At 39.6% G+C, this 27833-nt stretch overlaps 1 protein-coding gene across 6 annotated transcripts in view; it reads left to right on the top strand.

Moving 5' to 3' along the window:
* Nucleotides 1-27833, top strand: part of DNAJC6 (DnaJ heat shock protein family (Hsp40) member C6) — a 143644-nt gene that overhangs the window by 31521 nt on the left and 84290 nt on the right. For 2 of the 6 annotated variants that reach the window (XM_078073003.1, XM_078073004.1), the window contains exon 2: nucleotides 10646-10914. The exons of 3 other annotated variants lie outside the window; for them this stretch is intronic. In XM_078073003.1, coding sequence (XP_077929129.1) covers nucleotides 10716-10914 — 199 coding nt within the window. In that variant the 5' untranslated portion in view covers nucleotides 10646-10715. Of the gene's footprint in view, nucleotides 1-10645; nucleotides 10915-11269; nucleotides 11347-27833 lie in introns of those variants that run through there. One more of the 6 variants, XM_078073010.1, reaches the window with a different exon arrangement.

Raw genomic sequence — 27833 nt, 5'->3', positions numbered from 1 at the left:
AATAGAGGGAAGTAGCTTCTCTTAGAATTCTCTTAGAATGGGAAGGGTTCGTTATGTTAAATACCTTAGACTGAGGGCAATGGGAAGCCCTCAAATGGCTTTGAGTAGCTGAGTCACATAACTGGATTTGCATTTTAGAAAGCTCAGAAGTGAATCAATTTGCTCACTTCCCTGTCTCAATATTCTTATTTTTAAATTGAAAGGGATAGCCTACCCTTTATAGCTCCTTCCAACTTTAATAGTCCACAAATTTCTGCTATCCTGAAAAACTTAATTCCATGCTGATTTCCAGATCTCTCAGGTAGCAAGGCCTAGCTAAGATTATGACCAGTACTTGAAGAGGTGGGTTTTGTGGGGCTGGGGGTGAGTGAGAGTGGGGACAGGAAGCTGAATGGATGATCTGTTATTTCCACTGTGAAATAAAGGAAACAGAAAGGTTATGCAGGTTCCTCTGACAGTCTCCTGAGAGGGAACTGGTGGATGACTTTAATTTCTCAGCATACAGTGAAATGGCACCTTGCCCCCTTCCAATATGAAATCTGATGTTATGTTCCAAAAATTAAAATGCTGCATTCTGAGATATTTGCTGATGAAATGATACAAAGTCTGGAATTTGCTAAAAAGGTAGTTAGGGATTTATACAGATAAAACATGGTTGGCCATGACTTGGTAATTGATGCTGAATGATGAGTACAAAGGGATCCATTATATAATTTTCATAGTGTATGTTTTGAAATTTTCTGTAATAGAAAGTAAAAAGATAGAATAATAAAATAAAGATGCTCTGACTTATTACCCAAGTTCCTTATTACTTTTAGCACAAATGGAGAAAGAATCAGACTCTCTCACTTGGTCATACTGAAATAAATAGACTCAGAACTACTGTGTCATAAACACTGACACTTTGCTTTAAGTTCTTTTTAAAAAAAATATTTATTTTTATTTATTTTTTTAGAGAAAGAGAGTGATTAGAGAGAGAGTGTGTGAGCTGGGGAGGGAGGAGGGGGCAGAGTGAGAATCTCAAACAGGCTCCACACTCAACACAGAGACCGATGCAGGGCTCGATCCCAATACCCTGAGATCATGAACTGAGCTGAAATCAAGAGTCGGATGCTCAACTGACTGCAGCCATCCAGGGGTCCCTGCTCTGAATTCTGTATCAACTTTAAGGGCTTAAAATGTTCCAGACTGCATTGAGATTATGTTGGCAGATCAAAGAAAGAGAATTACACTCCAAGGAAGGGGCAGTTCTTCTAGGGATTTTATTGATGACATAGGCAGAGCCCTGCAGCTCTGGCCTGGGTCAGCCCAAGAAGGCAGTCTCTGGATAGCAGAGTGAGGTGGAGAGATCACTGGCTTTGGAGTCATAATAGGCACAATAGAACTATGTGTCAGGTGAAAGACAGTGACAAGAAATAACAAAATAGGTAAGATGAATTGAATTCTCACTATATGCCAGGTACTGTGCTAAGCTCTTTATGAACTTTATGTCATTTGATTCTAATGACTGCTCTATTAGTTTGATGCTAGTATTTTATAGATGAGGAAACTGAGGCATAGAGAATTTATATAATTTGTCCATGATCACATAGACTTTATATAATTGCCAGTAAATGTTGGGATAAATAACTGAAATCCAGTGGTTAGGTTGCAGTTGGATTCTAGTGAAGATTAGGTTTGGATGCACATAACAGAAAAAAGTAAAATAACAGTGGCTTAAAACAAAATAGTTTCTTCATGAAGTGTAGAGATAATCAGTCCAGGGTTGCCATGATTCTCTGGGAATCAGGTTCCTTCTGTTGCTTCATTGTGAAAATCTTCCATCCTCAAGTTCACTTCATGGTCCAAGATACCTGCTGGAACTTCATATTCCAACCAGAAGAAAGGGAAGAGGAATGAAAGAAGAGAATACCACCCATCCTCCCTTTCAAGGATGCATACTAAAAATTGCACATATCATTTATGCTTATATTACAAAATCATTATTATTATACCACAACTTACTCTCATGCACATACCTAGCAGATTATAGAAAACCTGCTTGTGGCAGGTCCAAGACATGAAAAATGACTGAGAAATAGATTTGTTATGCTATATGGCCATGTGCCCAGCTGAAGATCAAGGGTTCTGTTAGCATAGCAGCTGGAAAGGAATATTAGGGATCACTGAGAGTCAGCTGCATTCAGAGCTCTGGTCTCCATAGCTATGAAATGGGTATGGTAATCCTTCTCAAAAGGCCTTTCAGGTTTAAATGGGTAAATAGATAAAAAAACAAAAACCAAAAAACCCAGGCACTTAATTTAGTGCTCAGGAAATGCTAGTTCTTTCCCTTCAGTGAGATGTGGGCAAGTGGGTGACAGTGGTTTGGTGCTCTGGAGACTCAGCACCCCAAGAATTGACTCTACCTGCATCTGAGGTGATCACTGTCTTCCTCATCACCATCACCACCATGATCTGCCACATCTTCTAGGGCTCAACCTTTAGGCACAAAGGGGTTACAGAGAATAAGCACTTACATTTTGAGGATCTTTAACATAAAACCATATATAATGAGCTCAGGGCCAAACATGGGAATATCTAAGATTTAGGGAAACTTTCACTTCTGCGTAGATTTGTACCTGACTTTGGGGAACTAATTACCACGTGAATATTTTCAGTTCGTTATTCCCAAGATTGAGAGCAATTGAACACAGGGCCAGTTTATGGTAGTTTGTCAGAGTCTGTCCATTTGAGAAGCTGCTTGTAAAGTGACAAATGAAAGGGACAGGTGATTCCATGAGTTACTCTTGAAATGGTAATGTAGGTGTAACATTGTTAAACCATGAGCATGTCCTTGAAGAGTCAAGGGTAAGTTGAATGTTAGCAAATGACACAGCATTTTAAGTGAGCTTACTAAAGAAACCCATGGTGAATTTTTCTGTAAGCTAAAGATGGCCTCTGAAACATTTTTTTTTTTTTTTGCATTTTCATTCGATTAGCAGATAACCTTTTACTTGGCAGGCACTATGCTAGGCCTGGTAAAATATGAGGAATGTTGTCTTTACCTACCAGAGTTGCTCAAAATACCTGAATTATAAATAGACAAATACTATTCTCAGGTTAAGAGATAGTCAAATAATAATAAAATTTGTTTCATCATTTCTAAAACAATTTTTAATATATTAACATTTATGCAGTCTTTAAGCATCTTAAAATTGAGAATATGTCATGTGTAGGTCATCAGTGGTATATTTTTCTTAATGCTGTGACTCAAATGGATGATTTCTTAGATTTGATGAAATGAAGCATTTGAGTAGGGCTTTAGTGTTTATTATATGCTTTCATGGACCTTATTTCATTTGATTCTTTCGTGAGGGAGAACAAGTACCTCTTCAACTTTATGGAAAGGGAATGTGACTCTGAGTGGGAAACAAATTATAGAAAACTTGCATCTGTCAGGTCCAAAAATACAGCATAGTTGTATCTTTTCCCCAAAGCTAGTGGTTTTTCCACCACACCTTAATGTCTTTTTAATCTGCATACACACATATTTATACACATATACATGCACAAACTCAACAGGGGCCAAGCTTATTTGAAAGCTAGGGGCTTCCTTTTAATGAATATAAAGATTATTTTTCCTTCTAGTGATTAAAACTAGGCCAAAGAGTAGCCAAGTATCCATTTTCAGGAGTACAACATAAAAAGTCCTCTAAGCCAGATAATTACAAAACAAGATTGCCTATTGGGAACCCACATAAATTGAAAACTTTCAGGTTTCACTGAGGAGAACCTGCCATGTGGGGAGTAAAGCAAGGGTAATTCCCATAAGGTGCCCAAACTGTTTTCGCTGGCCACACTTAGGTCAGATCTAAGAAATGACCCAAATGTCATCCAGTGTTCACTTTGACCACCGGAATTGCCCTTTCAGGCTGGTGCAGTGGCTAAAGCATAATCAGAAAGATGGGATTTTTTTAAAAAGAATTTTTATTTATTCATTAGAGAGAGATGCATGAGCCTGAGAGAGAGAGAGAGAGAGAGAGAGTGCGAGCGCAGGGGCAGGAGTAGGAGGGAGGGGCAGAGGGAGAAGCAGACTCCCTGCAGAGCAGGGAGCCCACCGTGCTCTCCATTCTGGGACCCTGAAATCCTGACCTGAGCTTAAGGCAGATGCTTAACCAACTGACCCACCTATGTGCCCCATAAAGACGGGATTTTGAATACTAACTGAGAGCTAGCTGTATGAGCTTGAACAAGTCTTAACCTCTCCAAGTGTGCCTCGAAAAAAAGGGTCACACCTTTGCAGGGTTGTTGGGAAGATGACAGTTAAGGTAGGTAAGGTACCTGGCAAATGGAAAGTAACTAATGGCAGTTGTTTTTATTCAAGAAATTCAAGGAGGTACAGGTTTTGGGGTATTGAGTTACCTTAAAAAATATACCCTGCCTGGAAAATTTGTCTTGTCTTGTAGGAGACCCAATACTCCCATCAGGCACCAGGAACAGACAAGCTCATTTCTAAAGAAATATTGTAGGAATAGTTGAGGTTTTCTTCTGCTAAACATTATCAGTTCACTCAGTTTTTCCAGCATATTCCCTCATGTCTCTTGTGTATTGCTCTATGTGCAACTCTTGATAGCTGCCACCATTTAAGCATATGTTCTGTAGTAAAACCTTGATTAACTGGGACTTAGAACTGGAATACTTAAATGGTCATCGTTTTTCCCTCTGGGCTTCCTTTGGAGAAGGAGGGAAGTGACAACTGAAGTTTTGAGAAGGATAGGAAAATTTGAGAACTAGAGAGAATGCTGTAATTCAACACCTTCAGTTTTACTGCTAAGAGGAGAATGATTATCAAGGCCACTCTGCTGATTAATAATAGAGCCAGGAGAGGATTTCAGCCCATTGCTCTTTCTTCTGGACTGTGGCCTAAAGATGCAGCTTTTGGCATCTGTCTTGGTGTTGTTACTCCTCCAGTTTTGGCCACTACACTAGAGGTCTCAAATTTAAATGCCTACAAGGGCTGACTGACAAGGAACAAGTGGGGCAGCCTGGGTATTTCATATGGGAAAGTGGTGGTGAACTTGGCACTCAAGCTGGGGCCTGTGTACCTTCTGTGGAGGCATTTAAGCTTACAATTAAAAAAAAAAGTACAGGACAGACAAAACATGTTTGGGGGCCAGATATGGCTTTTGGTCCCCTGTTTGAGCACTTTGCATTGTCTATATCTACAGACTTTTATTCAATAAGGACATAATCTGAATTATGTACCTGAGGCATGTTGCCAAAGAAAGTTTCAGTGCTATTCATTGATTTATATTAAAGCATAAAATCAAAGAAGTGTATTTTAGAAACCTGATCATACATAATAATTTTTGCATTTTCCAACAGAGAGAACAGAGCAATTCTGTTCTCATTTACTGTCTGGTTAGCCAGAACTCTTTGTTGTCCAGTTATGTATCCAAGTGAGTTCAGATGTCACAGTGTATAGGACAGTCACAACTCGGAACCTCTTAGTACTGGAGGTTTTGTTATATATAGACATTCAAACATTTATAACTGGTACCCGGTAGTGAGAAATACATTTATGTCATGATTGAGGAGAAACATACATACTTTCATACTTTCACAAACTCAAAATACTAGTTCAGGAAACAATATCTTACCATATGCCCTATTTCATTTTTATTAAAATAATGGTCATGAATTGCTAAGTTTATTTTATAGTCTAATAGTAGACCACAACATAAAGTTTTTAAAAAATCACTAGACTAGGTGATACTAATACATTTTATTTATTTATTCAGTAGATATTTATTCAATCTCTGATGAGTGTAAGGTGCTCTTCTGGGTATCATGAGGGATACAGACATGAGCAAAACATGGAGTTTTGTTCTCAAGGAGTCTAAAATGTAAGAGATGCATGAAAATATCTAAAACCTCAAGGCAGAATAATCACTCTACATTATACATAATGCTTTTATATTATTATATATCATCATAATAAATTTCTTAAGTAGGCAGGGCAGATTTTAACCTAATTTACAGATAGGAAATTACATTTTTAGAAAAAGTTACTTATCCACATAAAAATGGAACAACAGTGATAATGGATAATATTTGTTAAGCACTTACTAAATGTTAGGTACTGATTTAATTCTCACTACGGCCTTATTCTAGTGGTACTATTTTTATGCTCATTTTACAAAGGAGAAAAGTGAGGCAGAGAAGTTAAGTAACTTGCCTAAGGTCATAGAGCTAGAAGAGTCTGTGGAAATAGGGTTCAATCCTAGGAAATATGGTTCCAGAACCTCAGTTTTAACCAATATGTTTTAGTTCCTGGAAATTAAAAAGCACAGATCATAATCCCAGATGGGTCGTGGCATATATTCATCTTCTCCAGTCCCCCCACCACAAAATAGTGTGACATCTGTTGTGATGGTAGAGTATTTCGGGGGTGGAGGGGATGAGTAGGAATAGAGCCTGAACATTCCTCAGTGTGAATAACCTTCACCAAGTTAATAAAAGTGACTAAAGTCAGCAATAGAAAAGGCAAAGGGAAAGAATACTCTCCCCCAAAGAGAGCATCTAATCCTTTGGCTCTGCTCTGTTTGTGATGTAGTATTCTTTTTTTGTTTTGTTTTGTTTAGAAAAGCAATGTGTTTATTATGGAAAATTAGAACATATGTATACACAAAGGAAAAGAATAAAAATCACTCTTAAGGCCATCATTGTTAACATCTTTAGACTAGCCTCTCAGAGTTTTCTATACATATTTTTTTATTTCTCAATAAAAAAAGTGGGATCATACTGTATATTTTAGCTTGCTTTTTTACCTAGGGCATTGTAAACATATTTTCATGTCATTAAATGTTCTTCCATGCATGAGTATTAATGGCTGCATAATATCCCGTTGTCTGCCTATTTTATACCAAAATTTATTTAATGAAACATTTATTGTTAGCATTTAGTTGACTCTAGTTTTTTTACTTTCCCCCCTATTTATTTATTTATTTATTTATTTATTTATTTATTTATTTGATGTAGTGTTCCATGATTCATTGTTTGCGTATAACACCCAGTGCTCCATTCAATACATGCCCTCTTTAATACCCATCAACAGGCTAACCCATCCCCCCACCCCCACCCTTCTAGAACCCTCAGTTTGTTTCTTTCCATAGTCTTTCATGGTTTGTCTCCCCCTCTCATTTCCCCCCCTTCATTTTTCCCTTCCTGCTATCTTCTTTTTTTTTTTTTTTTTAAACATATAATGTATTATTTGTTTCAGGGTACAGGTCTGTGATTCAACAGTCTTACACAATTTACAGCACTCACCATAGCACATACCCTCCCCAATGTCTATCACCCAGCTGCCCCATCCCTCCCACCCCCCACCACTCCAGCAACCCTCAGTTTGTTTCCTGAGATTAAGAATTCCTCATATCAGTGAGATCATATGATACATATTTTTCTCTGATTGACTTATTTTGCTTAGCATAATACCCTCTAGTTCCATCCATGTCGTTGCAGATGGCAAGATTTCATTTTTTTTTTGATGGCTGCATAATATTCCATTGTATATATATACCACATCTTCTTTATCCATTCATCTGTTGATGGACATCTTGGCTCTTTCCATAGTTTGGCTATTGTGGACATTGCTGCTATAAACTTTGGGGTGCACATACCCCTTCAGATGTGATGTAGTATTCTTGAGATAAAGTAAATTATTCCAGTCTTGCTCTTGGAAATGCAGGAGAGTTTAGCTCTAAATGTTCGCCTTGGATTTTACCAGTGCCCTTCCTTAAGCACAGGTGTTCATTCAGAATCACACAGAAGAATTTCCATTAGTATAGTATTGGAAAAAATAATACTTATCCTCTATTGAGCAACTCCCATGGGAAGAACTAGGACTGTCGGGCACTGAGGATAGAGCTGTGCCCAAGCCAGCCCAATAATAGTAATAATAGTGAATATTTGTTAAGTACTTACTCTATATGTGTTAGGTACTAATTTAATTCTTTAACTACATAATGATGGTATTTTTATTATGCTCTATTTTATAGAATAGAAAAGATCTCATGGATAAGTGAACTTTTAATGAATTTGATCTTTAGGATAATAAAAACAATTTGAGTGTCAAAATCGGTGTATATTCCAATTTAAGCCCCAAACTAGTTTTTAGACTGCTGTATATTAATCTAGCTATTGCATTTTCCTGCTTTTTTTTATTTTTCATATCCTTAATTTTGTAGGGTCATTAATAGTTATTCTGATTAACTTTATTTATATTAAGTATAAATAAAAAAAAATTAAAGGGTCCCTGTAGCCCTTTCATGTTTTTCTTTACATTTGCAAACTGGGGAGATAGATATCCAAAAATACAAAGGCACATGTTTCATCTTAATTTCTTCACGCAGTATGCCTGCAACTCCGAGAACAGTTGAACAAAAAATAACTGAAAGAGCTCTTTTTGAAAATAATTTTCACTTTTGAAAAATGGTCATCTCTAAATTATCTTAATCCAGTGATTATAAATCCAGAATTTGTACGTGATGGACACTAAGTATTTACTCTCCCTGTGCCTCAGTAATGAATTAAAAGAGAAGGAAAAGTGCAGAAAAGGATTATTTAAAATTTTATTGGAAAATATTTATTTACTAGACTTTACAGAGTATTACTTCAGTCACGTATATAAAATCGCTCAATCTGACAGATTTGAAAAATTGAAAGTATAAAATTTGTGTTTAAAATTTTATTACAATTTTAACTGCTATCACTCAAGTTGTTTGATCTTCTTGTAAATGAGCATTAACTGCAATTTGTGATTTGCATCAGACAACACCTTCTTTAGTTAATGCAGTTGGGAAAGCAACTGGTCAGGGAATTGAGGTCTTCCCAGAGGGACTGGAGGGATCCACAGCATTCTTGGCCTCTACTGATTCATCCTTTTCCTATAAGAATTTGTGTTTGAGTGATCCTTGAAAGGCATATGTCTCTCAATACAATTAATTTATTTTACGTAGACCTATGTAGAGCTAGAGCTTCCTGAAAACTCTTTGGGTCTCAAATGATTGGGACCCAACGCTCTTAGATGCTGTTGTTTTGATTTTTGTGTCCTTAAGTGATCAGAATAACATCAAGAGAAAGCCTTGAAAGGTGAGAAGAAGGTGAAGCTGGCTTTGTGTATGGGCTTAAGCAAATTTTACATATTTTCTTGCTGATGGGTGATAAAACTCTGCTAAATGACTTATGAAAAGCTCCTCACTTAATCATTCCAAATCCTAATAGGGAAAAGGATCCTTTCAAAACCAGAATTTCACTCAAAATGTAAATAGAGGGATACTTTTGTAGTCTTATTATTTCAAGTGAAAAAGAACATTTGGTAATTGCGTTTTGAGACTTAGAGTTATGTTCAGGTTTTGCAAGTCTTGAAATATATAATGTTGGGTTTCTCTTTAAGAATAAGAATGCAAAATCATGAATATGAAATTAGGTACACAGCCTTGAAAGGGGCATCTGCAAGAAAGGGGCTCTGACCCTTCAGCTTGATTAACTTCGTGATGAATTCTCTGATAATGAGTGACTGTTTTCTTTGTTTTCTCAAAATTATCAAAGAAAAAAGGAGGAGGGGCTAGAGAATGGAAGGAAAATCCTTGTCTTCCTAACCATCCCCTCAAGCCAAGTGAGTGGTATAGTCCTTTCTCCAGGTCCCAAGGTAAATGATGTCAGAACTGAAATTGCACCTGATTCGACCTCTTCCCCGCTCCCCCCGCCCCCCAGTTATTCGTTCAACAAATAGTTACTGAAACAGTCACATCTACTCGCTAGGTGGAATGGACCCTGTCTCCTAGTTAGAATAGCCAGCTCTTTGATATCTCACATAGGGATCATTCCTATTCTGGTTTGAAAGAAACTGCTGTTCTTTTCTCTCCTAGCATACATATAGCCTGGCATTTAACATGCGTTCTTTTTCTGTTCAATTAAGTTACAAGTCAGTCCTCCAGGACGGTAACCGTCGGGGTGGCTTTGACTTGCCGAATCTTCCAGCAAATATAGGCTAAGTTATACAAAATGGGCGTGTCTGGATTTTACCAAGAGACCCCCTCGTCCCCAAAGCTTACCAAGCAGAGACACCCAGCCTCTTTCTTCTTTACCTCACGCGCGAAAACACCCTCTACCCGGGACGTAGTAGTCCCCTCCCCCTCCCACCACGCCCCGTTTACCGCCCTCAGCCCCCCTCCTTGAGAATCTCCCCTCCCTCACTCCCTCTCTTTTCTTCCCTCCCCGTGGGCCAGCAGCGCTTGGAGCTGCCCTGCTGCACGGCGGGGCGACGCGGCGACACCTATAGGATTGCTTCCGGGCACTCCCCAGCCAGAGGGTGGCTGGCCCGGGGCCCAAAGCTCCGCAGGGCCGGCGGCTCCGCGGCGGCGGCACCGAGGACGCGCGCACCCGCTCGCCCTCCCGCCCGCGCCCTCTTTTTCTCCCTCGGTCGCGCGGGGCGCCCAGAGTCGCTCTCTGCCCAGGGCGGTGGCTTTGCCGCCCGCCCCGCAAAGCTCCTCTCTGGTGGCCGTTCCCTCTTTCCCTCCTCTTTGCGTCATGTCGGACACTTGATGGTTTTTTTCTTTTCCTTTTTTTTTTCCTGTTTTTTTTTTTTTTTTTCCTCCTTTAGCCCTTTCCACCTTCCACCTCCTCCTTCGTTTCCCAGGTTGATATTTTCCCCCTCTTCTCTGGGCTTGCCCATGAGTCTCCTCGGGAGCTACCGGAAAAAGACCAGCAACGATGGTTATGAATCCTTGCAGCTGGTGGACAGTAACCGGGACTTAAGTGCGGGGAGCGGCGCGGGTGGCGGCAAGCAGAGAGTGAACGCCGGGGCGGCGGTAGCCGCACGGAGTCCCGCCCAACAGTCTCAGGACCGCGCCAGCACCATGGACAGCTCAGGTAGCGCCGGCGGCGGGGTGCGCCCAGCGGAACTCCGCCGTGTCCTCCAGAGGCGGCCCACTCCACTAGCCCGAGGCTCCCACCCAACCTTGGCCTGGGAGGGGCCGGGATGGAGCGAAGGCATCTAATACACCAGGGTGTTGCGTCTCTAATTTCTCTAGTTCAAGGAGCTAGGAAACGTTAGATCAGTCCTGAGGCCCAGTGGCTGTAGGAGCGCCTCTTAATCTGGCTAGGCTGCTGAATACACCAGCTGGGGGCGGGGAGAGGAGGGGAAAGGGGAGGGAAGGGGTGGACGCGAGAAGGGAGCGGGTGGCTCGTGGAGCCACTGGGAAGGAGGGCAGGGAGAGGCAGCTGCTTTCACTACCCAGCTGGATGAGGGGGAGACGTGAAGGAGCAAGTGCGTTGATTGTTTTCGCAGCCTGCGGACGGACGGTATTTATTCCAATTATTATTCTCGTAACGCTGATGTTATTTGCAATTCTCTAAAGCTGTGCCTCTTCTCAACTTGGCTGTCTGCTAGGGTTAATGCTGTTACCTTTCTTCAGCAGTTTTTACCTTGAGCAAATTTTTATCTAGAGCCCTTTTACACAGCTTTTATGATTTGTACAATGACATTTATTTCATCAGCTATTGGCTTTGATCTTGTTTATCTTTATCTTTTTGCATTGAGTGTACCAATATTTCATAAACGTTACGTGTAAGGAAAATGAAAATGCCTCTAAACTTTGTATCTGGGCTTGCAATCTTTTTTTTTATAAAGCATTTTAACAAGGTGGATTTCTCTCTGTCGGAAATGCTCTTTTACCGATTTCTATAGCAAAACAGTCATTTAATATATGCATGTTGGACCAGGGGTATTATTATAGCTGTTTCCTCACCTTTTCAAGGAACCAGAATCAGAGGGTTATTTACATAAATATAATTTGTAATCGAAGTGCTCAATGGTTTGTTCTACATTGACAACTTTAATATACTGGATAACTGAGGACTCCAGAGGCAAGATTCATGTTGGTTTGTTTGGGAAGTAATGAAAACAAACTGAATTTAATTCTTGCACTTTGCAAATAAATGTTTGTTTCTTTTAGTTGTGTAATGGCTCTCTCTGGACTACTGTTTTCTATTTTCCTTATCCCATAAGTGGGGTAAAATATCATCTACAGATGTTCAGGTGTCCTGACCTGAAAACATATTTTACCCAAACAAGCTCTTATTGAAGTTTAATAAGGTGTTGGTAGAATGTTTTCTCAGGACCATTTTATTTTTATTTTATTTTTTAAAAAGATCTTATTTATTTATTTCAGAGAGAGATAGCAAGGGCAGGAACACAAGCAGGGGGAGTGGGAGAGGGAGAAGCAGGCTTCCCACTGAGCAGGGAGCCCGATGTGGGCCTTGATCCCATGACGCTGGGATCATGACCTGAGCTGAAGGCAGACGCTTAACGACTGAGCCACCCAGGCGCCCCTCTCAGGGCCATTTTAAATTAAAGCTAAAACTACCTGAAGGACTGATGGTTCTAACAGCTTTGGTATTGATGTTGTACATGGGTATTTGATTTATGATTTTCTAAACCTGTGATGAAGTCCAAAGCATCTTTTGACTGGATGTGATCTCCTTTAAGTCTTAAAGAAAAAGATTCATGCGTTCCAAATGATGCCACCATAATCCTTTCTGGAACATTGTGGACATGTACATATGGAATGAACAATTTCCAATGAATGAGGAGGAGCCCCACTTTCAGGAAATGAAATTTTGTATATTTTCACTTCTCATAGGGACTCTTATTTTAAGAATTGGAATTTGTTTTTGAAGTATGTTACATCCTAGAATATTTTTGACACCTATTTCCTGAGTCCATTATATGCCAGGCACTGTGCTAAGCACTGTGGGGGAATATAATAATGAAGGAGACACTATTAGATGACAGGAGCAGTAACTCAAACACACAGCAGCCTATAGTGAGTCCTGGATTTTTGAGGATTGTCTTTTTCACCAAATCAGACTTTTTCAATAGGTTTAGAGAAGAAAAATGAAGTGAATTGATAAACCGTTGTAATGGGAAAACATTTTAATTAAGAATATGGTTATCTCTAAAGCACTATTGCTAGGAGTTGATTCTTCAACTTGATCAAACTAGCCCTGTATGAAGAGGTTGCAAGGATTCTTCCCATCCCCATTCCTCTTTCTGGTTAGGGGAATGTTGTGGCTTTGTTATGGCAGTACTGTGTATCTTATGACTATTTTGATGCATATTTGCAATTGAGAACAGTCTAGGAAGATGCTGTTTGTTTGGTCTGGATGAGCAATTGGGCCCTGAGAGTGGGGTTTCTCTTCGTGAGTAGCAAGTTTCATTGACTAGTGCAACTATATCTATCTTGTCTGATTATAGTTCTTTCTTCTTAGATCCTCAAAGAGTGGCCTTGTGCAGTGTAAATGTATCCATTTGTTTAAGATATTTAATTAAGCTCATGGATCATTTCTAAAAACAGCAGTGATCTGCCCATTTATTCAACTCATCGTCCTGTGACATGCTGGATAGGAGAGGTGGTTCATGGGGCTTTGGTCTAACAGAAATGTTTATGAATGGAAAAAAATATGTCTAGAGGATTTAAAAATAAATCTAGAGGATTTAAAGCTTAGTTCTAACAATATCTTACACTTGTATAGCTATTTATAATAGGTGGTACACTTGGACACTTACCTTATTTCATTTCCCCAGAAGTCTATTAGGCAGAATAAGTGGCATGTCTGTGCCTAGAGACTTGATATCAAACATCTGCACTATTGTTACTAGCTGTAAAACCTAGAAAAATTTTAAGCCTGCTCCCCATTTATAAAAGGAGAATCATAATAGTGGTTCTTACAATAGAGCTTTTAGTTTGAGACTTAAAACAACATGAGAATACATTTGCAGTTTTCCTTTATTTTGCTGTCTGTGTCCTTAGAATTAGAGGAAACTTACTCTTAGAGATGGTAGGAGACTTAGAAGGTAAAATAGCTACTTAGTAGACTGATGAATCACAGACCTGTACCCCTGAAACAAATAATTACATTATATGTTAATAAAAAAAAAATAGCTACTTAGTGACAGCCAGATTCAGGTTTTCTGACTCTAAGGTCTAAATTTTTCTCCACTGAACTGAACTGTCTTTCTGTGTAGGTATAATATCAACTGATTATTGAGATGGAAACAATATTATCTCCTTGGATTTCCCCTCTTGTTTTTAGATGAAAGAGTGACAGATGTTCAGAGAAGTTTAATGACTTTCTAAGTCAACAGACTCTCAAGTGGTACATTCCAGAGTAGCCCCCAAGCCAGATGTGTGTCTTCCAGAGCTCTCTGCCTGCCCTGGTTCACTTTCTCTTCTTGAATTATTCTCTAGAAAAGATTGTCATTCAGAGGTCATCCTCTCATCTCCCAGATGGCACTGTAGCTATCCCAAGTCATTAGTTCAGGAACCCCATATTTACCTTGTGTTCATTTCACCTACCATGAAAGTAGAATCCACAAATGAACTCTTAGTCTTGAGTCACTAACATGTTCCAACATAAGGCTTTACTTACCATATTCATAATGATAAGCCATAAAACAGTAGTCCAATTAAAATCTGTTTCCAGATTTTAATGGGATTTAAAAGTGTAAGGATAATGAAGAATGCTAATATACTTTCCTGTTTAGTATAAATCTGATTGAAAGCAAAAATTACCCTTAACAAATGCTATTCTAGGTGGTATTTACACAGCATCTACATTTTGAATCAGACTTTATTATTATGAAGTACTTATTTGGATAACTTCATACTGCATTGAAATATTATAAGCATATATACGCTAATATTCCTTTCTTAGGAATACCTGCCCATTTAAGGGTTTTGTAGGTTGAAGGCAAAGTTGATTTACTAACTTAATGTGTGCCTAAAGTTTGAATGTTTCTAGATAGCTGCTTAAGGATACATCTCTGTCAAAGTTCAAATGCTTGGAGACTGCCAGGTTTCATAGACTTTGAAGGGGAATCTTTTTTTTTTTTTTTAAGATTTATTTATTTTAGACAGAGAAGAGAGAGTGTAAGAGTATGGGATGGAGAGGGGCAGAGGCAGAAGGAGAGAAAGTCTCAAGCAGACTCCATGCTGAGCGCAGCGTGGACCCTGTTGTGGGGCTCCATCTACCGACCCTCAGATCAGGACCCTGAGATCAAGACTGGAGCTAAAACAGAGAGTCCGAGGCTTAACCAACTATGCCACCAGGCACCCCAGAAGGGGAATCTTTTGAACCGAGTCTCAGAAAGATGACCATGTAGCCTATGACATACACCTTCTGTGTTGGAGCTATCACTGCCTTCTGAGTCTGTACCTTTGGACTGTTCTCATTAGCACCAAGTTCTTTCTTTTTATTTAGGCCTTTTGGGTCTCCAGGTACAAAATAATTCTAATCCTTTGTCCACATGGCCACCCTTTGAAAATTAGAGAACAGATCCTGTTTCTCCTCTTAGCTCAGTTGTCTTCTTTTCTAGGTTAATTATCTATCTAAATATATATCATATATATAAATCATATATAAAAAGATGTATATAAATATATTTATTTAGATATATATCTAGATATATTTAGATATATAGCTATATTAGCTATATAGATTTATAATAATATAAATATATAGATATCTATAATAATATATATAATATTTACATATATATTGCTTTATTTAACAAGGCTTTTAAATTAATTTTTTCTTTTCTTTTTTTATTATGTTATGTTAATCTTAAATTAATTTTTATTATAAAAGTTTTTATCATAAAAGTTTTCCATGCTCTTGTTAGAAAAGAATTAAATATTACAGAAAAGAATACAATGGAAAATATAATATACCCTCCCCCTTCCCTGATTCTTTGTCTTAGAGATAACCCCTATTGAAAGTATGTGTAAACATATATATATATATATATATAAAATAAATGTGTATATGCATGATTAAAATTATAATAAAATATAAAGTTGTAACCATGTATCTTTATATACATTGTTCAGTAATGCTTAAACATAAAAATTGTTACAATTTTTTGATTGTAGCAATGATTACAATCCAGGGCATTTTGCTAAACACTATACCTATGGTGTCTTATTTAATCCTCATAAGAATTCTTTAAGGTAGGTGAAAGTTAATTTTTTCTTTTTTTTTTTTAAGATTTTATTTATTTATTTGACAGGCAGAGAGAGAACACAGGCAGGGGGAGCAGCAGAGGGAGAGGGAGAAGCAGAGTCCCCGCCTGAGCAGGGAACCCGATGTGGGGCTCCATCCCCAGACCCTGGGATCATGACCTGAGCTGAAGGCAGATGCTTAACCGACTGAGCCACCCAGGCGCCCCAGTTAATTTTTCCTTATAGTTGAATAAACCAGGTACAGAGAGGTTAAGCAAATTGTCTGAGGTTACACATGCTCTACTTATTCTACATTGAGTAAAATGTTGTAGAGAAATGTCCATAAAGTTTCAAGTGAAGAATTCCGCGGTGAATGTTTCTATTTGCTGCTTTCCCTGTGGTAAGGAGAAATAGGAATGTCTGAGGTAACTGAAAGAAATGTAGTTGTTTTTCATTTTGAATCTTGTAAATAAGATTTCTCTCTCTCTCTTTTTAAGATTTTATTTATTTATTTGACATAGAGAGAGAGAGAACCCAAGCAGGGAGAACGGCAGGCAGAGAGAGAGGGAGAAGCAGGCTCCCCGCTGAGAAGGGAGTCCAGTATGGGACTCCATCCCAGGACCCCGGGATCATGACCTGAGGTGAAGGCAGATGCTGAACTAACTGAGCCACCCAGGCACCCCAAGATAGCTCTCTTGACTTAAATAGAACCTAAAGAATTTTAAAATGCTAGAAATGAAGAAGGCAGAGAAAAAGCAGTATTGAATAAGACTGATTAAATCCTTATTGACACTGAGAGAACAATATAATTGGTACCGCTTTATAACTTTATGGAGCAATATCTTGCCAATGAAAGTGAGTCCCCGCTGTTCTCAGGATAAAGTCCCTTTATCTTAACTGGACATCAGAAGCCCATCATGCTACCTCTGTAAGCCAGCCCAGTAGAATTTCTTATCCTGTCTCCACTGGTAGGTCCCCTGCCCCCCACCTCCATCTCTATGCTTTTGCACACATTGTTCTCTCAGGTTAGGCCAACTTTTCCCAGAGTCTTCTAGATGTGTACTTTTCCAGGTCATCTCCTGCTCATTCTTGAGCTCCTTAACCCCTGTAGACTGCATGAGATGGCCACTCTCCATGCTCTTCCCCCAGCCTGTATATCCCTCCCTTAGCTCTTACCACATTAGGTTGTGATATGTTGCCTGGCCTATCTCTCCCTCTAGACTCTAAGTAAAGTTCGGAGCAGGGCTGTGTGTTCCTCACCTTGTATTCTTGTCACTGCTTGGCATTTATTAGGAGCCTGATAAATACTCGTTGAATGAATAAAAGCATGCACTGATTTTGAAGTTTTAAAAAGGGAATTTATAATGAAATGTACCCATCCAAACCATAAAATAAGCATGCAACTAGATTTTAATAGAAATGAGGCCAGACTTGATAGAAATGAAACTGTTGGCAGAAAGCTAGACCAACTCAAAAGTGAGCATTTTTCATATGCAAGGGACGCTAGAGGGGAGAGAAAGATAATACATAGTCCCAGACCCCCAAGAGTTTTCTAATGTGGAAATGTAAAGAAATAATAAGCTTACCAAGAGACTGCTTTCTTGACCAAAAAAAAAAAAAAAAAATGCAACCTACTGTACAATTCATCATCATGATAATTTTTTTTAGCAGAAAAAAAAAGAAGCACTAAATGTATACTTTTTTTTTTTTAACAAACTAACAATAGATGACTTTTATCTGTAGATTTGTGTGTTTCTTCATCAGTATTGGGAGGTTGGATTCTTAGCTACTTTCAAGTTTAATATTAAAAATTCTTTGTATCACCTTTGGCCATCTGCAATTTATGTAAGCATTATGGTGTCCTTTTATAACCTGTACTCACCATTTTGAACTCCTTTTGGAAAGAGTCTATAATTTCAAGGTGGATTAAAGCATCCTGGAGTTTAAATTGTACATTTCCTCATTGGCAAAACTTGTAACTCAAGAAAAAGCTAAATTACAGTTATTGTCTACTTAAACAACATCTCTCAAAATTTACTTGGGAGCATTTGACAGAGCAGCTCAATGTCTGAGTTAATAAGCCCTTCATGGTCTAAGGAATTAGGAAATTTTCATGACAGGTGCCAAGAGATCTGACAATTTCTAGTTCTTAAAATTGCTTTACCTGACATGTCACAGGTCATAGCCTGGATCCAAAATTTTTTTTCTTTCAATAATTCATCAAAGCATAATTTAAAAAGGCACTAGGGATGAAAATTAAAATTCACCTGTATGTGATGTTAACAATGCAAATGACCGCACCAAGGAAGGATTCAGATGGTCCAGTGCTTGCTATGCACATTGGGTTTGCACATGCAGAAAATGATTGTTGGCACGTTGGTCGTACTGTACCTGGTCGCTGGTGAATTTGACATGTGTTATAAGCCACTTCCTGATTTTAGAAATGTTATGCTGTGAAAGAAGTGCACCTCAGAATTGGGTATATTTGGCACACGGCAGGGTGAATAAGTTGTATAACAATAGACACATGCAGTGCCATGGAGTGCAGAAGCAGGAGGGATAATTTCAACCAGGGGGACGAGGGAAGGCCACAGTGGAAAGTACTGTTTGAGCAGGAAGTCGGTAGGTGGAGAAGGAAAGGAAAATTGTTTTGGGCTGAGAGGTAAGGCCCAGTGGCATCGTCATACATGTATGGTGTGATGAGAGATTTGCATTTAGGCCTGGAAACCAGAGCCCATATGGGTCGAAAGTGCTATAGTGGATGGTGCTGGCAAGACAGATTGAACCCAGATCAGGGTAAGTCTGTTGAGAAGGTTGGACTTTATTCTGCACGCAGTGGGAGGGTCCTGAAGATTCGGGAGAGGGGCCGAGGCAGGGCGCCTAGGGATCACAACAATTTTAAGGCTGACAAAAATGTTTTAATTTTAATTTCTTTTAAAAACCGGAATAAAATAAATGAGTATAACAGTAAGGAATTAAGGAATTCGTCTTCATACCAATGCAGTAAAAAATAATTTTTGTAAAGGGGGGGAATGAGCACACGAAGGCAAAACTACCTAGGGCCCCCAAACATCCTACTGCAGTTCCAGAGAGAAGAATGTAATGTGCGAATACTGGAGATATTTGGCAGCTGCGTAAGAGGTGGGTCCCATCTGTGGTTCCCAACTGTGTCCTGGCTGTATCAGATTGACCTGAGACCCTGGTTGAAAACACAGGCTCCTGGGCCCCAGGGATTCATGAGTTAGTGAGGGAGGGGGCGTCCTGACAGGGAGAGAGCATGTGTCTTGTGGACAGGGAAGACAAATAAGTGCCCATTAACCTGAGGATAATGACAACCCAAACCAGGGTAGTGCCAGTGAACTGTGGAAGAAAGAGGAAAGCATTGCTCAAAAGAATGGACAGACTGACAGCAGCCTGGATGTGGGGTGGGAGGTATAGGGCAAGCTAGAGGTGTCTAGCCTGGAGGCAGAAGAGGAGGTAGTATTTTCATTCTTGGCCAGAAGTGGAAAATGTGACCAGTTGGTTTTCGATGCTGCAGGTGCACCAGGAGCATACCAGCGCAAGGGCTGAATATGCTGTCAGGTTGGCATGAGGTGTCCCCAGGCTTTCAGCTTTTTGGTGGGCTGCCCATTAGGCTGTGCAGATCTCCAGAGGAGTGCTGCGGAAGAGGTGGGAGGCAGGAGCAGGGTCTGTGTTTGCCTAGGGGAGGAGTAAGGTAATCAGTGGAAATGCTAGAACTGAAATTCTACGGCACTGGGCTGAGTCCAGGGCTGTGGCTGGAGGCCAGGATGGTGTAAAGTAGCCAGCCTGCCCTTAGGTCCGTTCTCACAGGGCAAGCCCTAGGCTCTGGGTCCTTCCTTGCCTGCTGATGGGGAAACAGGAAGAAAGCTCACACACCAGAGAAACCTGGAAGGTGGCTATTGAAACAGGAATTCTCGGTCTCTATGGAAACAGGCAAGGGCCTGAAAAAACACTGACCCCAGAAATTCTCAAGGGCTGCCTTGTGCCAGCATTTGGCCACTTGAGCCTCACAGCAGAAATCAGTAGGGTGACATTTCTCTTCACTGTTTATTCTTCCTTCACTTTCTCCCTCTTCTGCAGTCCTCCTTCCCAATATTCTCTTCTTCTGCCTCCTCTTCTGCCTTCCTCTCCATCTTCGGCTTCCTTGTCCCTGTCTCTCCTCTTTGCCTGTGCTACTCTTCTTTTCTCTTCTTCCCCTGTCCTACCTGCGTCTTCTCCCCTTTTTCTAGTGAGTCAGCATATTTGGTAGACTTGGAACCCCATGCCATAGGAAGCTTTGTGGATGACTGTAGTTTGGGGGTATGTATGTGGGGGTGTATGTGTGTGACTTAGATCCCAGCCTGCTGCATGTGGCCCAATGGGTGTGAACACTGGTGTCACTTTCCAATTTGGGTAATTGCATCTGACCTACCTAAAATTTCACTTGCTGTTTCAATTAGCCAAGTGTTCCTCACTGTGACTTGGTGATGAGAGGTTTCATAAGCCTCCATCCCAGAGGTAGCTGCGTTTCATTCAGATGAAGAATTTCACTTAACTAATTTGCAGCTAGGGAGTGCAAGATAATAGCACACCATTTCCCCCTCCCTGTCTTTTCTACCCCCTCCCTGCAAGAAAACAGATCTTTCTCTTCCCTTCAGCTATTGCTAAAGCCTAGAAAAATGGCTCTATTTTCAATCCTTCCGAGTCCAAATTTGTGGTTGCTGTTGAGCAGTGGAGATATTAGGGAGTCATGAGTCAGAAACCTCAGATGTAAGCTTTGTCTTTGTCATTTACTAGCTTTGACCTTGGGCAGGTAATTCAAATGAGAAAAATCATACCGACCCTGCCTGTTTCACAGGCAAGGGGAAATATGGGAATGTAGATGAAAGCACTTTGCAGTGGGTAAATTCAGCATTCATTCATTTTATGAATGTCTCCTGACTGCCTATTATATGCCGGTACGGTTCTAGCCATGGCGATACAGTGGAGGATGAGACAGATAAGACTTGGGTGCTTATGGGTTTACATTGTAGTACACAAGATACACCATAAACCAGTAGATAAAGATAAAGGATTATATGGTATGCTAAATGCCATGGAGGGACTAGAGTGAAGGAGAGAATAGCTCAAGGTGGGGGTGGGGAGGAGGGAAGCCTACCTTACAGAGCACAATCAGGAAGGGCCTTTCTTTTTTTTTTTTTTTTTAACATTTTATTTATTTATTTGACAGAGAGAGACACAGCGAGAGAGGGAACACAAGCAGGGGGAGTGGGAGAGGGAGAAGCAGGCTTCCCACCGAGCAGGGAGCCCGATGTGGGGCTCGATCCCAGGACCCTGAGATCACGACCTGAGCCGAAGGCAGACGCTTAACGGCTGAGCCACCCAGGCGCCCCGGGAAGGGCCTTTCTGAGGAGGTTGAGGAGGTAACATTTGAGTTGACACCTGAAGAAACAGAAGCAAACAGGAAGGAAAAAAAAGAAATAGAGAGAGCACTGTGTGTAGTGCATTTCAAGGACTAGGTTCAGCAAATGCAAAGACCTGGAAGAGGGGCCAAGCTCTGTGAAAGGATAGGTCATTGTTACAACCAGCACTTAGTGAGTCAGGAGGGAAGGGGGACAAATGAAGTCTGAGTTGTGTTTTTAAGAGGCCATTTTGGCTGCTTGCATCAAATAAGAATTTGAGGTGGCTTCATAGCTTCATAGGTATTCGAGACTGTAGACAGGATTTATATACGAGAGATGACATCAGTAACTATACTGTTCAATATTAAGGGTCAGCCTTTTTAAGTTCAAATGATAATGTTCTCATAGCATCTTAGTGTTGGCAACATGCTTTCTATACCCTATCATACTTCGTTTTTAGAATGTCCCAGTGAAATCGGTGACTCCAGGTCTTCTAACATCCCAGAAAATGACACATTTGCAGAGGAGGAGAGTTGAGGTCTTGGGCACCCTGAGGCCATGATGTATCAACTACTCTAAAAGGAGACAAGCTGGAGGGATAGAACAGTAACAATTGGGTTTTAACTGCTAAGGAAATTGGCTTAGGTTGCCTTGAAATGTATAGCAGCATTTCACTTTAATTATTGGTCTTAAAATCCAGCCACTACATCGCCTAACGTGGTAGGAGCCCGGCTTTGTCTTTCAGCGTACCAGGAGAGGACTGTCTCCATTATATGCCTCATTGGCACAATGAAACCTGGGAGGCTTTCACACACTGTCTTGTTTTGTGAGCATTTGCTGTTATAACAGAAGACAGTTCTATTTCATATGTTGCTTTGTTTTCAAGCCATTGCGTAAGAGCTCGGCTTCTTGTCTCTTAAAAAGCAAAACCAAACCAAAACAAGAACCCTGTTTTTGTTTATAGCAGGATGCATACTTATGAAGAGAAAATATAAAACAATTTAGTAAGTGGCATGAAAATGAAAATAAAAGTTCACTTCCTTCCTCCGCAGCTTTTAGTTTTACCCTCCAGATATAATTAATATTAATTGTTTCTTGTATGTACTTATAGAATTTTCTAGGCATTTACAAGCTTATACACAGCCACATAGACACATGCAGATTCCTGCACATCGACACATGTGTACATACACATTCATATATAATAAATGCCTGTATATCCTGGAATCTTTCTATCATGCTATTATAGAACTTGATTTTTACTTAACACTATGTCTTGGATAACTTTATACATTGTTACCTAGCGAAGTACCTCATTTTCTCTAATGACTACTTTAAATTCCACTGTCCCAATTCTTCTATTGATAAGCAGCAAATATCTTTGAATATATATTTATGTATTGTATGTGTGGTACACCCATGGGATAAATTCTTAGAAGTGGAATTACTAGGAGAAAGAGCAAAGAGCACACTCACATCACATTATGATAGATCTTGCCAGATTGCTGTCTAAAGAGCCTTGTTCCAACTTAAATTTCTACTAACAGTATATGTGACTACTTGTTTTCCCAGACCCTTGTTAAAGCTGAGTGTTGTTATCAAACTTCTTAATTTTTGGCAGCCTCGTAAGTGAGAAATAGTAATGGTACTTGAAACTGGAATTACATTTTGATACTTCCATGAGTTATTTTTGTTGTTGGAAATTTTTTTTTTTTTAAGATTTTATTTATTTGTGATTGAGAGGGAGAGAGCATGAGTGGGGGGAAGGGGTAGAGGGAGAGGGAGAAACAGACCCCTCACTGAGCAGGGAGCCTGACGTGGTGCTCCATCCCAGGGCCCTGAGATCATGACCTGAGACGAAGGCAGATGCTTAACTGACTGAGTCACCCAGGCACCATGGAAATGGGTTTTAATTACTTTTTATTACGTAGGTAATATATATTTAGGGCAAAACAGTTTAGAAAATGCAGGAAAGCGCAGAAGAAAAAATAACTGATAAACTTGTTTTCTGTAGATGACGATTGTTAACATTTTGAAATATATCCTTTTGTCTCTTATCTGTGCGTAAAGTATGAATGAAACAATTGCGTTACCTTCTTTGCTCTTTGTTGATTGTGGCCCCTGGTTTTCTTGTGAAATACCGTAGTACAGAAGTGGGGAGTACACTGGAGTTGGAGCCAATGGCTCTTCAGATTCAAATTTTGACATCACTGACTTTTTGAACTTAGGCAAAGCATTCCACTCCTCCGAGCCCCTCTGCAAAACAGATCACGTCTTTCTCATCAGATTGTTAGGAAAATCAAATGGGGTAAGGTACAGAAAAGTAGCTAGTGCATGCCCTGCCCTATAGGAGCTACTTGATAAGTGTTGGCTCTATCAAGAGGTTGACATGAAGTAAGACCATGTTGGCAATATTTTATTATCCGGAGGTTTCTTTAAGTTAGATCATGTTTCTCTCTTCATTTTACAAGGTTTTGAGCATTTTCTTCATTATATTCATACTGGGATTATTCATAAGCTTTAAGGCAGTTTGTGGTCACCCTAGAGTGCTCATAAATGTGTGGGGTATCTATTACTACAACTCTTGGTTGAGGCAGTCAGCAGGCTGGATACCTGATGAGGTGCTCAGAACATCCCTGTTTAAAGAGAATTTTGAAGGTGGAGGATAAAATTGGGAGCATCCTAAGGATGAAAGGAAATTACCATTTATATTTTAAGTATAACTAGGCATTACTTATTTTTTCTTCTTTTCTTTCTTTCTCTTTCTATTCTTTCTCCTTCCTTCCTTCCTTCCTTCCTTTTCTTTCTTCCCTTTCTTTCTTTCTTTCTTTTTCTTTCTTTCTTTCTTTCTTTCTTTCTTTCTTTCTTTCTTTCTTTCTTTCTTTCTTTCTTTCTTTCTTTTCTTTCTTTCTTTTCTTTCTTTCTTTCTCTCGCCCCCCAGTGTTTTCACAAAAGCTAATTCATGTGAAGCAGTGGTTCCCTACTTTATACCCTCCCTCCCTCCATGGGCAAACAACTATTTCACAACTTACACCATCTCTCTGAAAAGCAAAGGACCCTCCTGCAGTCAGGAAGAATTCCTTTTATTTATTTATTTTTTAAAAAGATTTTATTCATTTATTTGAGAGAGAGCACGAGTGAGCAAGCACAAGCAGGGGGAGCAGCAGGAGAGAGAGAAGTAGACTCCCAGCCTGATATGGGGCTCAATCCCAGGATCCTGAGATCATGACCTGAGCTGAAGGCAGCCATTTAACCGACTGGGCCATCCAGGTGCCCCAGGAAGAATTCCTTTTCAATATAGTTTAATTTGTAGTACTGACCAGGACCTCATGGGTCCATGGACACATACTTCACCAAGTTTGCCATCTTCAACTCATAATCAGTATATTCATTCCTTTTGTATAAGGGTTTCTCAACCTTTGCACTATTGACATTTTGAGCCAGACAATTCTTTTTTGTGGGGAGCTGTGCTGTGCATTTTAGGATGTTTAGTAGCACCCTGGCCTCTATCCACTCACCTCTCTGTCATAATTGCTAAACATGGGGTTGTGGGGAATCCACTTTGACAACCACCAGTCTCAAACAGTTCACTCATTTTAAGAGCAAGGAAACTGAAGCCTGGAGAGAGGAAGTGACTTAAATGGGGCATGGGGCCAGTACATGGATAACTCTAATGTATATGTGTCAAGCACAGAATGAATGTTCTAAGAGGCAATTCAGAGAGGGCAGAGACAGTCTCCTTGATTAGGTTGTATTTAGGATCAGTCTGAAGAATGGGTAGGATTTTAAAGTTTTAGATAAAGTGGGAAAGAATATTTCAGAGGAAGAAATAGAATGATAAAGGGATGGAAGAAAAAGCATTGGGGTTCTTACCCATGTCTTAGTAAATTATCTTTGGTTGCAAGTAGTAAAAACTTATTTCAGAACATTTTAATTGAAAATCAAAGGAAGGGTGTTGTAAAATCACAGGGTACCTTCTGGGTCCCAGGGCCAGGGAGTGGAGCTCGGTTTCATTTGGGCCTGGAACTCCAGAGCTGAGTGCCTTTTGGCAGCCTCTCTCTTTCTTGTGCTTCATGGTTCTTGTTTTATGCTCTGCTGTGCATTTGCTGCATCCTTCATTCTCTCTCTCTCTGTAGACCAGCTTTTCTGTCTTCTTTGTGTGCATGGCTTCCCCAAATGTTACAAATTTACGTGCCACTCATTCAAGCAACCAGTCTCCATGGATCATCTGTCTCTATATCCCAAACTCTAAATTCAAGAGGAGAGAATCCAATTGGCTTAAGAGGTATTACTTGTGTACCTCTCATCCAATAGTTGTAGCCAAAGTGGAGTATGTGAGAAACCTGTTTTGTCATGTCAACATAGTTGGTGAAACCTTACTCAAGGATGAAACAGGAACAGAACTGACCCTCAAGTTGTTCCTTTAATGTAAGTACAGACATCTATGTAGCTATACCTAAGGATGAGGTAGTTAATATGGGCAAGAAGTGAGTGGATTAACAAAGGCTTCTCTGAAGAGGGACAACAGTGCTGTAGGGAGGATGTCCTCAGGTGGAGAAGGATAAGGGAGGACATTCTAAGGAGGAGCTGACTAGGAGCAAGGAGGAACATTGGATGTTTGAGCAGCAGTGAGCAGCTGAGTACCTAATGTGCCAGTAACTTCAATCACTCATTCAGACAACAAATATTTATTGAGGGCTTGCTAGGAGGAAGGTATGTTTGTGGATGAAGAAATAAAAATTAAAATAGTTAAACTGCTTCCCCAATGTCAGAGAGAATGGGAATATGAACCATATCTAGCATGTACCAAAGTCTTAAAAACTTTTTTCCTCTATAATTTTTTCATTTATGCTGCTTCTACCTGATTCTACAAGGTCAGAAATGACTTAGAGCAAGGTTAGTGGCTCATGTTTTTTTTTTTTAAACAGCTTTTGAAATTGTACCTTGTCCTTACTTCCTAAAGTGAGAATAGGCAAATAGTTTTCATAACTATTAAATGATTTATGTGTGAGTGTTTGTTTGTTTTCGAGGGATTGTTTGGGCAGATGATTTCTAAAATGTTTGATAATTCTAACATTTTAGTATTTAGGGACTTGTTCTCTTTCATCTCAGGAAAGTCAGCAACCAGTTAGATTTAATTTATTGCAGTATTACTTATAATAGGAGAAATTTTAAAACAGCCTAAAGTGTTCCAAATAAGGGAATTGGCTCAGATAATTATGATATGCCTATATGGTATACTAAGTAGTCATCAAAAAATAATTGTTGAAGGAAATTTTACTATAACGGGACGATCTTTGAAATAGAAAATTTGTGGAATAAACAAGGAATAAACTATGCTAAATTAAACTATATAACATGTATATATATATATATACATAGAGGAAAATCATTATAAGAGCATATACTAGTATAAAAATGAAAGAACTAGGTCAAAATATCACAAAAGGATATTTGGGTCATAGGGTACCAGTAATTCTGACATTTTATTTTTTAGGTGTTTTGCTAAAGTTTCAATAATAAATTCATATTTCATAACTACAATTTATATAACTATATTCTTTTTTTGTTGCTACTTTTATAACTGCAATTTGTATGGAAATAATTATAAATTCATATGCAGTTGTAAGAAACAATACAAAGATATCCTTGCAAATGTTGCCCCTTTCTCCCAGTGGCAATATTTTATAAAACTATAGTGTAATATCACAGCTGAGATACTGACATGGATACATCCCACCTCATATTTCTCATATGTGTGTGTGCACATTCTGTGCTATTTATCAACTGTGTGGATTCATGAATTCAACATCACAGTTCCTACAGTAGCACAGGGAGCCCTTGTGCTGCTTTTATAAACACGTCACGCCCACCCACCACTATTCTCTTAGAAATGTAACGAAATCACACGTGTAGGACATTTATTTTATTTTGCTTTTTCATCTGAAGCCATAAATGTAGAACCTTAAAGTAGAACAATTAGCAGAATATGGGAATTTTAGAGGGGAAGTGGGAAAGGTTTTATGATTCTTCACCCTCCTTCAAACATACCATCGGCTTGACCTCTCTTTTTCCCTTTTGTCCCAAACACCTTTTTCTCGGTAATGTCTGTCTTGAGTTAGCTATCATTTTCTGTGGAAACCCTTATCTGGCCCTCTAAATCTGGGTCAGATGGTTCTCCTCTGTGCCTTGATTATACTCTGTGTTTAACTCGTTGTGATGCTTTTACCATGTTGTAATTGCTTGGAGATGACCAATAAATATTGGATGGGTGGATGAGGTCTGGATAAGAGTCCTTTCTCAGTTTCTGATGAGCCTCCAACTGCCAGCTTCCCTTCCTCTCCTACTCTTTGAGTTGCTGTTGATCCTGCCTGCATGCCACAGC

This window comes from Halichoerus grypus, chromosome 5 (genome assembly GCF_964656455.1).
Source record: "Halichoerus grypus chromosome 5, mHalGry1.hap1.1, whole genome shotgun sequence".
Lineage (NCBI taxonomy): Eukaryota > Metazoa > Chordata > Mammalia > Carnivora > Phocidae > Halichoerus > Halichoerus grypus.
This window is presented reverse-complemented; position numbering and strand designations above follow the sequence as displayed.